Genomic DNA, 14360 nt, shown 5'->3' on the forward strand with positions numbered 1-14360 from the left:
AACTGAGGAATCCAGTGAGATTTAGAGTTTGCTATTTAGGTTTCTCCACTAATCAGTGCATTTCCTTGGGGAAGGGTCCACATGAGACTAGGCTTGATGATACCGACATCTTCTGTCAGCCATGTCTCCCTCACCAGAGATGAGGGAATTATTGTTCTTTTTTTAAACCTCTAATGAGTGTATATTTTTTTTTTACGGTTGAATCACACAGGCCCTGACACAGGCCTGAATCCATTATTTCACATCATTAATTTGCATATCCAAAGATCTGAATTATAGGTTCACTGTAAGTTGCCCCGTTTTCAACTCAAGCCTCTCACATCACACATGCGCATCCTGTGTGTGTGTGCGAGGCCTACAAACTTGTTTCTCTGAGAAACATGGTCCCAATGCTGTAGGAGACTTTCCTCATAGAGGCTGGGGGAGCAGAGCGCGAGCTGGTCAACGAGGCATGACTGTGGGACGTCCCCGCCTCCAGGAAGTAGCACGTCCCTGGAATCTCTTTGGGAAAATTGTCGGGCAGCTCTAGTCGTGACCGGGGGACAAATGAAAAAGAACGGTCGTCCTTCAGCAACCTGTGGAGAGAGGAGAAGAGAAGACTAAATTAAGGTCTGTGCACAAGACCAAATATAGTTTGTCTGTGTACATATACATGCCGTTGTTACTTACTGGTACGTCGTGGGACTGACGTTGATGCACCTCGGCTGGCTTCCTGATTCGAACTTGCTGGCCAGAGTCACGTTGTTGCCAAACAAGCAATAACGGGGCATTTTCACCCCGACCACGCCGGCGAGCACAGAGCCCGTGTGGATACCTATCCTTAGCTAGGAAACGAAGGTGATGGTAGAAGATGTGGAAGGGGGAAAAAGGAGATAGAGGGGAGGTAAAGAAGTTATAGCATTAGCAACGTATGCAGCGATTCAAACAGCGTGATTCTTCTTATTATTATTAACTCATACACTTGTTCACGCCGTTTGTGCAGGCTGTTTGATTGATATGGAGTCATCAATAAAGTTTGTCAATGAACAACAGCAAAGTAAATGGCAAAAACAATGATTTACTCAAATACTCAATATTTGTATATAATTCTAGTTTCTGAAATACGTATACGGTAATTTCTTATCATTTTCTTTACTATGAGCCGCTACTTTTTTCACACGCTTTGAACCCTGCCGCTTGTATAGCGATGCGGCTAATCTATAGATTCTTACTGAATCAAAACTGGCCGCATGCGAAAAGCAACATTAGCTCAAGTGCTGGACAGTGAGCGCGACGACGAAAGAGAGACTGAGAAAGTGTCTGATGAAGTCATTCTGAGGCTGTTCAAGTCCGACAAGAAGACCACTTCAGTGGTCTTGATGTGCAGGAGGAAGATGATGATCAATGACTTTTCTGGTAGGCTGGTTATTTTTTTAACCAACTGCGTTACACTACTTGGAAAAATTAGGTAATACGGTAATTAAAAATTACGGGAAAAAATTCTGTGTAAATATCTCGTGACAACGTGGACACCTGCTGCTTAAAGACAAGTGCAGCTTATATATGTGCACATTTGTTTTTCTTTCTAAATTTAATTGATGATGCATTTATCCAGATGCGCTCATTAGTCCGGTAAGAGGAAAAATAAATGTCTTGAGATTATAGGAAGTATAAGTATAGCCCCACTTATGTTTACAAGTGGGGAAGCCAAGCGGTTGTTAATTGGACACTCTGCATTGACCCTATCCACAGAGATACCATGAATCTTTGCCAAATCAAATGTGGATCATCCGTTGTGGCCGAAAGCAAAAAGAAATTTTGAAATGAGCTTTTGCAAAGTCTTTCTGACAGACAAAATCAAGAATATTATCAGTTGATAATGAAAATCTGGGGAAGTCGCGGTAGTCATCTCTCGGTAAGCTTTTTGTAAGCTTTTCATCATGTTCGGCTTTGAATCTGGAATCTGCGAGCACATCTGTGGTTCGTGCATGAGGTTAATCCAACCTGTCATCTCTGGTGACTAACCTTTACCACAATAAACAGACCTGACTTCTTTGTGAATGTCACTGAATTACATCACCTCGCTGAACTGATGACAATCGTTCACGCGCTGCTCGTCCTGTAGCGCGCGCGGCGTTGAACGATGCGCTGTTTATCTCCACTTGAGAACAGGTTATCTATCATACGGTTCACACATATACAGTACGCACACGTCCTAACACACGCAAGCTAATGGAACCCAGTAGATTTCCTTGAGCATCTCGTCACCTCGGTAACCAATGCCACTATGTGCATGCCAGCACACTGTAAGGTAGTCATGGCAACAACAGGCGATGGGGGTAGTGAGGTAGAAAGAACACAGATAGAGAGGAAGACGGAGAACGGAAGACAATGGGAGACAAAGGAGAGACGGATTATTTATCATCATTGCAAAAGCTACACATCATTAGAGAGGTGAAGAAATTTGGAGAGACGGGAAGCGAGAGGCAGAACAGGCCAGCACTGTAGGTGAACGAGCGTGACCTATTTTCCGGCTCAGCTGCTTACAGATGGTCATACTCGTGTCTGTCTCTACGACAGACAATCACTCACAGACATACAAACAAAATCTGTGTCCGGCACCCACTCGCCTCTTTATTCCTCAGTCTCAAAAACACAGACAAAGTGAGACTCATGCACTCTCACCCCCCCCCCCCCCTCCCCCTCCTCCTCCTCCTCCTCCTCCCTGCTATGAGTCAGCAGCATCCACAGCACATGGTTATCGACGAGCCAATGAGCAAGTGGCAGAGACAACTAATCACATTCTAGCCTCTGGCCAAACTTAGAGAGATGGAGAGAGAGTGAGACAAAGAGAGGAGAAAGTTGTTATAGAGTCAGCACCGTCTCACACATGCAGGCACCAGATTATTAGGTACACCTAGGTACAACCAAAGCAGTCTAATACAACAATCCTTCTCCAGTGTCTTCTGACTCTGTGTCTGACTCCGGATCAAAGGCGTAAAAGGGACTGCGGCGGAGAGTCGTGACAACGCTGTTTTTAAACATTGTTAAAACAATGTTTTGATAATGAGTAGCAGTGCATCCACCGTTCCAGAGGGGGGAGCTGCGCTTCTGAGAGCTGGTGTGTTGATTACGTCACTTCCAGGTATTGGCCAATCACAAGACAGTTGGGAAGGCTCTACGCTGGCTGGCCAATCGCAACACAGTCTGTCTTCTGGGGGTGAGATTTCAGTCTGAAACAGCGCGACTGACGAGAGCTTCAGTGAGGAGAGATTTCTATCGACCCATTTACAGCAACTAGGAGGTTTTTGACTATAAAAACAAGTTAATGTATGCAAGTAGACCTCCATAACCAACATATATGTGCGACAGGACCACTCTATGGGAGCTTTAAAACAGTATATTAGCATGCAGTAAATTGTAAATAACTGCCAGATATTGAAAGTTATTCTGGTAAAATGGGCAAAAGCATTGACATTTTCTGGCCCCTTTATGGTTAAATACTCAGACAGACATTTTGAGGCTTAGGTGTTAAAGGGATAAGCACTTTGATCGACACAAACAAACACACACACATGCAAAAATCTTGTTCCAGGCGTGAATAAAAATGAAAACAACTTTCTATTCTGTACATGTTTCTCTCTTGACATCTCACTGCACACTATATTATTGATCTCTGTGTCCCTGCATCGCTCTCTCTCTCTCTCTCTCTCTCTCTCTTTGTCTCTCACCCACTGAGCAGTTCTCTCACACAGCTCTCATGCTGGTTTGCATAACACTGCAACATTGGCTGAAGTTGAGTGCACTCACTGAACAGCATTTATCAAGCTGGAGTGTTGAATATCTCTATAATTCTCCCACATACCGACATGAAGTGAAGACAAGATAAGAAGGAAGCAGAGAGAAATTTATAGGCAACTATAACGACAATAAAAACTGAGCACAAAGCGAGTTTAAAAAGTGGAAAGAGACAGGGATGGAAAGAGTAGAAGTGGTTAGGGAAATATGAAGAGGTGAAGGAGAGAGAGAGCGAGCGAGCAGGGCAAAATGCTTGGCAAGGCCTTTCTATTTTGAGGCAAATGGACAATGTTAGGAGCACAGAAGAGCACAGAGCAGTGTCCTGTCTGTTCTCTATGTTGGAATATTTTTCAAAACCAAACGTGCTCAGTGGTGAGGGGGAAAAAAAGGTCTTTGCTCAGTTTTAAATCCAGTTGAAATTTTTAAATCAATAAATTTGCTGTTTGGGTTTTTTTGGGGTCAGTATCTCAATATTTATATAATAACTTAATCTTCGATTGACGCACATTTAATGCTGCGGAATATACAGTGTACATATAATATATATACACTGTATTTTCTTTCGGCCACAAAAAAACCATAAGCTCTGTTTCTTTTTCATAAAACATTTGAGAACGAATTGGACAAAAGAACTGTTCTAGGTCATGATTTATGATGTTGATTGCAAATTATTGCCCCGGCTCCTGCAATCCTGGCAGTCTAGAAGTGACGGTGACCTTGACAGCGACTGTACTTAGAACAGATATAAATAAATGATATCCTGTGTTCCCTTTCCTTTCTAATGAATTAACATGAGTGGTTTGAACTCAGTAGCCTCAGTTGCGCGTCTTTCTTCCCCTCCATATTTAAACTGCTCGGTATATAACACCAACCACTGCGTTAAAGAAGCTCTTGTTATGTGCAGTTGTACACTTGACATGGATTACATTTTTTATTTGGTCATGAATATGAATTGTGGTGGTGGAAAAAACACACCCACAATACCAGCTGCAGTACATGTAAGGAAAACCATCAATTCTACCATTACAACGGTTTTAATTGACCTATTCACAACATGACTATAACGATGACAATAAAAGAAAAAGATTGAAACCTGTATACTGTCCAGGGCTAGTGTAATATACTACAATTTTATATGGAGCATTAAGTACAGAGGAGGCCAAACCATTAAAGGTCCCATATTATATCCTATTTCTCCAAGTTAAACTAGTTCCCTGGTGTCCTAATGAACATGTCTGTGACATGCTTTGGTCAAAATACCATAAGGATGAAGCACCACAGCAGTTCAATCACCCTGACAAAACAGCCCTTTTCAGAACGCTCTGTTTAGTAGTATCTCTTTAAGTCCACCTTAAAAAAAAGTAAAACGAAACTTAAGGGACAGGAAATGACATCAGCCACAGAGGCTACTGGGAGCTAACAGCAGTTAGCATTTGGAAAAGTGATCATTTGCAGGCTCTAGCATATATAACATGTATCCACTGGACAGATAAATCCTCTGAGGCTGGAAGTTTGTGTAGAACTCTGTGCTGCACTGTGGAGCCAGGAATAGAAATTTTCACTGACTTTTCAAGCATTATCGCGTGTTTTACGGACAAATCGGAGCTCCGCGAGACAACAATTACTGGAATTTAGCGCATTGTGACGTCCCAATGAGCGAGGAAGTCAACATCGTGTGTTTCATCTCCTGTATTTAGACTGAGGAGGACCACAAAAACATGAGTGATTCATCTTTTTTCACACTTTGCCGACTGATATGGCCTGATATGGACTGATATAGTCCCATATGTATAAGGATTTAAATGATTAAAAAGTTGATTTTGCATAATATGTCCCCTTTAAGAAACATGTTCCCTGCAACAATGTCAGTGGGAGGTTGTGTGAGGTGAACATTTCAGAATCTAATCTCCGTACAACACAAAATGGAAAAATAAAGGAAGAAGAAGAAAAAAATGAGGACAAGATTAAGCAAAGGAAATAGCAAGACAGCTTAGGCAGTGGAAAATCAACTCACACACACACCATCACTACATAAATAGCACACAACATCACACACATATACCCACACAGGCACATTTAATCATGTGAACATGCGTGGTGTGTGTAGCCCTACTGTTGATTTTATAGCCACTCTCTTAATTCACACACAGACATGCAATATATTACTCATTTCATGACACTTTTAATCAATCAAACTGTGAGGAAATGCAAAAGAATTGTCTATGAGCACATGAACTTGCCAGCTAACACAAAGATCATGATCGTTTTTTTAATCACTTTTATCAAAGTAAGGCATTTCTCTATTACTGTCCCTCTTGTGTGTTCAAATATCATCCATCCATCAACTGAGATACCGACATGATCGTCCATAATCCGCGTTGAATCAATCCGCCCATCTATCTCCAACGTCAACATGCTGTTCATCAATCATAATGCAAACCCCGGCCGTCAATAATGCATCCTATCACCATGGCAACTGCAATGAGGAAATCTGGAGTGATGTATCCTCGACTGTCAGCCTTGCATTTAAAGCAGAGGCCAATAATGTGTGCAAATCCCAGCACAATTATGAACAACCAATCGATCAAAGACGAACAGAATACAGCCCAAAATGATACATGTCAACATTTGCTTTTACAAAAAGAAAAAGCACGTAAAGATCTCACAGCGCTGCTCTTGATCTCTTTAACTATCGAACATTGGCGTCAGCACATTTTCTTCTCTTAAAAAAACTGTGGGCTGCCTAACTGGAGTGTTCTCGCACATTTGTCTCACTTGTCACAGCAGCCCAACCTTACAGAGAAAACCTCAAACTAACCCGACCGGCCTGATGTGACAGTTACACGCACAACTGCCTCCGCTGATGCCTGCTGGAGAACGAACGAAAACTCACCTTGATAGGTTTCCCGTCAGGTGTCAGCACTTCCTCAGAAAGTTCCATCATCTTCAGGGCCATGTGTGCAATTGGCTTCGCGTGACTATCAACTTTCTTGTGAAGGCCTCCTGCCACGCAGTAGGCATCTCCTATCGTCTCGATCTGTAATGAGACGTGGAGCAGGAGAGCAAGGGATTAAAAACATTAATAAAAGCTTAATTCCTGAGCTACTGTACATAGAATCCGGCAAAAGAGCACATATTTTACATTTTAGAATGATTTTAAACCAGCTTTTGGGTGAACAAGGGTTTTAAATGACGTTGTATGTATTATACGGTGTTCTGTACTTCTTATTATTTTTATTATGAAGCACTTTGTGTGATTTTATATCTGTGAAAGCTGCTATATAAACACAAATGTACTTACAGTCACATTTAAGCCAAGATCACACGACAAGACTTTTAGTGTCAGTGGACTGCTGTGCACTCTGCTGTTACGAGATTGAATATCTTTGCAGCCGCTGTGAGTTCACACTACATGAGAGAGTGATGATGGGAAATCACACACCACGCAAGCTTTCACCAGGAGGGGCCCCGACGAGTCGTCTCCACAAAAACACTCGAGAAGTGACACTAAAGAGAGCGATCCTTCAAACCAGGTTGAGCTTGGCTAAGTTCACACACTGCACATTTACTGAATCCTGCTAATCTGTCATATCTGGTGGTATTTCTCTGTATCCGTCCCCGTTGTCTTCAATCTGCTCTTGTTTTCCTGTTTTGTTGATCAGGTATTATATGAAAAAGACAAAAAAAAAACACACACACACGACAAGAAAAATGTGAACCTGGTCTGTGATTGGCTGGGGTGGCTTGAGTCATCACCAACATAAAACAAATATCCAGTATTGTGCAATGTGCATCAACATTTCACACTTAGTCCTGACCATGATAAAGTCTACTTCCTGTAATCTTTATTTTTTTCTTACTGCCAACAAATCTCATTAAAAGGTCAAACCCAAGCATGGAGAGGATCAGCCAATGTCTCAATATCTAATGACATCTCATCCCAACCAGCTCTAAGCCTCTAAGTGCTACCATTGGCTGACAAACATACTGTATACTAAAATTAAAAACATACATTTTGGCTCTAGATAGTAGTTGTTAGTAGGATCAAATCAATATAGGTATTGGTTTTAGTCTTTACATTGGATTTGTTGACAAAATAATAGGGATGTGAATCTTTGGGTGGCTCACGATTCCATTCCATTCCGATTCTTCGGGTCACGATTCGATTCAAAATCGATTCTCGAATCAAACGATTCCATTCACACGATCGAAACAATACAGTTTGTATAAGATAATGTGGCAAACTCAAGACAAAAGTTAACATTTATTCATTCAAAACAAATAAAAACTTACTGTACAAAAAAATAACTTGCATAAAAGAAAGCTTAGACTAGCTGCCTTTTTCTCCCAGAAGTTACAAAAATAAATTGTACACAAATAACACAAACTGCTGTTTTGTGTGGTTTTTCAAAATAGAAACTCGATATTTGAAGTTTATGAATCGATTCAGAATCGTGGATGATTAGAATCGCGATTCCTATGTGAATCGATTTTTCCCCCCCCACCCCTATTAAATAATGTCGTCTGGTTTTATCTTCATCCTTGTGATTTATAGCAAATATAAGTGGAAAAACAATTATATATGTTGTTATTTTCCATGTACTTTCAATTAGGAAAATTCTCCCTCACAATGAATCGATTAAATACATTCTTGTGTTGTTTTTTTAAGGCTTTTTCCTGTCCATAGAGGTTGGCTACAACATCTAGGGAGGCTTTGACTTCGTTGTTTCAGCGTTGATAGAACGGTTGTGAACAAAAGCTGCGTACGCAGATGAACCAAGCCATTTCAAGCCTTCGTCGGGGAAACAATGCCAGAAACTACAGTGGCACCGAGGTCCTTGTGTAGAGAAGCCAAAACCACTACTCCCCAAGGCTAAAGAGCAAAATGTGAGCAAACAACGCCACTTTCAAGGATATGTTGCCATATCCAGCTTCAAGTGTGACGGTAGTTGACATGATCTTTATAAAGGCAAAAAGTAAATGGCACAGGGGGAAAAAAGGGAGGCAAAGGAGAAAACTAGGAGACAAACTGCTCTCATTTAGACTTGCCACATGCTTGTTTTTCGACAGTAACCATGACAATGGCAGTATATGGGTTCCTTAATCATTGAATATGTGGTGGGAAGATCGTTTTCTCCTTTTTTTTCTGTTCAACTTGCTTTTTCCTCTCCCTTTCACACACGTTCAGTCTCTCGGCCTTCCTCTGTGCCTGTCTCCAGAGAGAGGGAAGCGGGTTTTTACATGGGAAAGTATACGTTGTTATCAAAGAAGATGAGGTAATGAGACAGAGAGGGAGGACGATGATATGGCAAAGGCGATGAAAAGCAGGTGTGAAAGAGAGAAAAAAAAAACTGCAGAGAAAAATAGGTTTGGCCGATGAAAGGCTTGGATACAGAGAGGTAAAGACAGCAGACCACAGTGATGACTGTAACTAGGGCCCAATGCCACGCTGTCAGATGGACAATATTGACACATCTTTGTTAAACTCCCACACGCTGGCCATTAATCAGTCACTTTTTCCACACAACAAGCACACACACACACACACACACACACACACACACACACACACACACACACACGCACACACACATGCAGGCAGTGACACACCCTACAGGACTGACAAATCCAGCTTAAGTGCTATTGCTTTCAAAAAACAAACAACAAACACGGGGCTCTACTGTCACTTCCTGGAAAAATAGTTAGTCTTTGATGATACGCCTCATTCTGCACAAATGTTCACATGGACCATTACGTTTCAAGCAATCCCAGGCTATTGACACTCCTTCGCTGATGTCCTATTCCTCAGATCCACAGTCTAGAGAACCTCGCCCGCGTCAACAGGTTTATTACATGCGCGCGTTTCCATCCACTGACCTTGTAAACATCCAGAATGCCGCACTGGTAGTCGAAGCGCGTGTAAAGCTCGTTCAGCATGGAGATGACCTGCATGGGCGTGCACTGGGCGCACACAGCGGTAAAACCCACAATGTCCGAGAAGAGCATGGTGACATCGTCGAATTTGCGAGCGGGCACTGGCTGACCCTGCCACAGCTTCTGCGCCACATCGCCTGGAAATATGGAGTACAGGAGATCCACGGTTCTCCTCTTTTCCTCCTCCAGGGCCTGGTGAGTACGTTCTAATGTGGCCTGGGGAAGAGAAGGAGGTTACAAGGTTAGCTTTGATCAATCATACATTAACTGTCAAAGGAATTTTTCAAAATGCTGATTCTGTATTTCTCAGTATAGCAGTGTTTAGGTCTCGTGTCACCCAGCGACATTCCTGAGTTACACAGGAAGTGATTGGTTGAACGCTACCGTTCAAAAGTTTGGGGGTCACCTATACAATTTCTCCAAGTTTTCCATTGAAAGTCACAATTTTATTCATCAAAAGAGTTGAATAGGATGAATAGAAAATATAGTCAAGACTTTGACAAGATTAGAAATAATATTTTTTATTCAAAACTAGTGCAGTGCCCGTAGGAAGTGTATATGTGCTGGATAGTGTGCGTACCTTATGAAAAGTATGTGTTTTATGGAGTTGCAGACGTTGGCATCCTAAGCGGGGACTTAGCTTTAGGCGTTTTAGTGGATTTAGCATGCTGTCGAGCTATTTGGGCTAATGAAAACTGTCGGGCTAGGCTATAACACGCGTCAATAATATGAAGAGAGCAGTAGGCTATTCGCGACCTCTGTAGAACTGTGTCCATTGTGGCCACATCCATGCATTTTTAAAACACTCACTCACAGTAAAACTATTTTGTCACGTTAAAATACTCATCAGTCCTTAAAGTTATGAGCTTGTATACGATGTCTGTACAACAAACTCGTCTTTTTTTGACACAGTGTTTGCAGATGAGGATGCACACCATCGGGCCATGCTCAACCCATATACAAAATCTTAGGTCGATCTGACTAACGGTCAGCGAGATACGCCCGTCACAGACACACACACACAACTTGCTTTGTAGATAGATAATAATTTTGCCCTTCAAACTTTGCTTTCGTCAAAGAACCAGCAAAACAGTTTTCAGCTGTGCTAACATGACTGCATGAGGGTTTTCAAGGGTTTTCTAACCATCCAATAGCCTTCTAACGCGATTAGCAAACACAATGTACCATTAGAACACTGGAAATGGGCCTCTATACACCTATGTACATATTCCATTAAAAACCAGACGTTTTTTACGCAGCTAGAATAGTCATTTACTGCATTAACAATGTATAGACTGTATTTCTGATTCATTTAATGTTATATACATTGAAAACTACAAAAATAAGGACATTTCAAAGTGACCTCAAACTTTTGAACGGTAGTGTATGTCAAGACGGATGACAACAAGAGTGCTAATAGTTAGACAGCTGCTAACAGGTTGGTGGATGACTGGAAACACAAACAAGCACCATGAAAAGTTCCATCCATCGATCCATCCATCGGAGGGGGGGGGGGGGTGTACACCCTAAACAGATCACCAGTCCATCACAGGGCAACACAAATGAAAGGACCATTCACTCCCACTCTCACAGCTACGGTCATACGTTAATTCTATACTGCTAAAAAAAACTGTTGTTCCCCACCCGCCCCTGCACTGCTGCTGCAAACATACAAACAGTACTGCTTAACAGAGACTATTTACAAGTCTAATAACATTAACAACAACAACGAGTTCTGCACTGCAATTTTAATCACAGTCATTATTTACATCATCTCATCAGCGTGCCCTTTGGTGCATTTGTGATTGTGAAGCTGCACACGTTTATTTGTGTCCAAGGGTGAGCTTCTGGAAGCCAACTGGAGTCTACTGGAGCACTGAGCGTTGTTAAAGCAGGCATGTTGAGTAAGATATTGCTATTTATAATAGTGGCCTAAGGGAGCAGTCGCAGTGAGCGAGTGATGTGTTTGGCAGATGCATAGGACTGGGTCAAGACTCAGTGAGTTGCTCAAGGGGTCTTTGAAAGGCAATTACAAGAGCAAGTCCCTGGAGCCGCCATTTTTCAGCAACAATGGGTTTAAATCAGCATCGGTGAGGTTTGCCTGGTTGCTATGGGTTCTTTCGTCACTGTGGAGTTTCACACATGATGGAAATATAAATTGGCCTGCAAAACGACTTTCAGTATCATTTGGATTGACTTTCAATAGTCATGAACCACAAACTGTCAACAATGACAGCAATCCCTCATCCTGGTTGGTTTTTGTGTGTGTCGGCTGTTCAGGGCATGGTCGGTAACACAGGAGGAGATCAATGGGGGGCATTCAGTGTATGCTGTGGCCTGTTTGTAGTTGGTAAAGCATAGTGGTAATAAAATCCAACTATTCCAAGTGCAGTATACACTTTACAGGAGCTTTATTATTTTGACAAATAAATAAATGTGACAATATTCTCTCTAAACATGACCCAAGAATAAAAAGAAACCACTCAACCTTGAGCTTGTCCATTCTTTTCTTCAGGCCGTCTTGGGCTTTGGCCTGCTCCCCCACCAAGATAACATCACGTGTTGCATCATGGATGGGGATATCTGACAGATGGAGGCCTCTGCCCATCAGTTCCTCCAATTTATCGACCCGTGGCGAGCCCAGAAACATCAGGGAGCAGGACTCTGGCACATGGATCATCTGACCTTTCAATTCCATGACCTGACAAGGAGAGCAATCAAGCGGGAAAGAAATTGTCAAATAAGAAAGTCAGACATTTTGCTGAGTTTGTTCACTTGGAAAAGGTTAAAATATTCAGAAAATGCAGATAAAAGGCAACAGACAACACAAATCGACACAGACAGGGATTTAAATATTTATGCATCTTAGTCTTGTTGAGATGAGGTCATGTATACAACACATACACAACTGCAACAGCAGATAACTCGTTATCTAGTTGAATTTGCATTTCTATTTTCGTTTGTCAATGTAGGCCCATATGAACAAAGCCTGTGAAAACTGGATCAACTGGTAACAGATATTAAGAAGACATCATGAAGTCAATGTCCTGAGACAATGTATACTTGACTTATACTGTTACGTACACTAGTGACTTCAATGGAAAACACTGTAATTTGAAGTGACATCATGTTGCCAAACCGGGATGTGGCTCTGCTGTCTTGCTCTGCTTTTGAAAAGTTCCATTTTTTAACCCTCCAACACCGAGTGTATCGCAGGTCGCACGTTTGCGCAAGCGCACTTTGTATTACCGTAATTACATGACGGTTTGCGCTATTGGTTACTGAAAGCTAAGAAGTTGCACTTCGAAGCCATCAGTGCCCGTAGGAAGTATGTATTCCAAGGGCACTGCACAGCCCAGTTCAGAACGTTCTGTTTAGTAGTATCTCTTTAGGTCCACCTCAAAAAAAAAAAGTAAAATGAAACTTAAGGGACAGGAAATTACATCAGCCACAGAGGTTACTGGGAGCTAACAGCAGTTAACATTTTGGAAAAGTGATCATTTGCAGGCTCTAACGGGAACATTGCCGTCATTTAACATGTATCCACTGGACAGATAAATCCTTTGAGGCTGGAAGTTTGTGTAGAACTCTGTGCTGCACTGTGGAGCCAAGAATAGAACTTTTCGCGGACTTCCGGTTTTTGGACTGATAGCGCTAGTGTGTTCTAAAATGAAAATCAATGATGCACACTATCGGGCCATGCCCAACCCATCTCCAAAGGGCGATGATCTGACCAACAGTCAGCGAGATATGCCCGTCACAGACACACACACAGACACAACTTGCTTTATAGCTAGATGTCACTCGTGCTGTTGCAGGACGCCGGCAAATCATCGTCTTTGTCGCCAGAGAGGAGCGAGTTGGAAAAAAAAACTGTACATGGTTTCCATTATTTGGCCTGTTTTTGGACATTGAGCCGACTCAAACAGATGTTATTTTAAATATGTGTTTTACTGTTCAAACTTCAAATTCAACATGCAGTGTTTTTCTAAATAAAACTCTTTATTTTTCTCCATTTGAAATTGTCAATACACTCTTTCAGCATGCAGTAAACGTAAATAACTGCAAAAGCACTCACTCACTGGCCCTTTTCTGGTTAAAATAAGCAAACACGACCACACAGACGTTTGAGGCTTAGGTGCTGAAGGGTTAAAGAGGCTGCTTAGTCATCATATAATCATCAATCAATGTTTATGCAAATAGCCCAGCTGGGGCAGAAGACCAAAACAACACATTTATGCAAGTATAGGTCCTGTTTGACATGGACAGACAAGAAGAGATTGAATATTGCAGTGGATAAATCACCCTGTCCACGAAAACAAACCAGAGAAACCAAGCCTGGAGAAAGGTGTCAGAGAACGACAGTAAACTGGTACAAGCTTGTCAGGTTGTAGAGTTTATTTTCTGTGTCTCGTCATTGCTAAAAAAGCAACTCTGGGGTTGGTTGTTGTCATAACGACACTTGTCCTGGCAGCCAGAGTCGGTGTTCATCATCTTTATGAATGTAATTGCCATGAATATTGAATATTTGAGTGGGTATGACACTAAGTGACAAACAAACTTGTCAGCTAAATACAGGAGTGAATCGACAATAATAAGACAGGTACACGAACAACATCGCAGCATTGTTGCCAGTAGCACCTGCACTT

At 41.9% G+C, this 14360-nt stretch overlaps 1 protein-coding gene across 1 annotated transcript in view; it reads right to left on the reverse strand.

Moving 5' to 3' along the window:
- Positions 1-355: 355 nt before the first annotated feature.
- Positions 356-14360, reverse strand: part of gucy1a2 (guanylate cyclase 1, soluble, alpha 2) — a gene marked incomplete at both ends in the record, with an annotated part of 37106 nt that continues 23101 nt past the window's right edge. The window contains 5 exons of the mRNA XM_083886207.1: positions 356-575; positions 670-824; positions 6671-6814; positions 9655-9927; positions 12200-12412. Of these exons, the coding sequence (XP_083742333.1) occupies positions 356-575; positions 670-824; positions 6671-6814; positions 9655-9927; positions 12200-12412 (1005 nt within the window). The remainder of the gene's footprint in view (positions 576-669; positions 825-6670; positions 6815-9654; positions 9928-12199; positions 12413-14360) is intronic.

Source organism: Microchirus variegatus, assembly GCF_963457635.1.
Source record: "Microchirus variegatus genome assembly, chromosome: 3".
NCBI classification, from domain to species: domain Eukaryota; kingdom Metazoa; phylum Chordata; class Actinopteri; order Pleuronectiformes; family Soleidae; genus Microchirus; species Microchirus variegatus.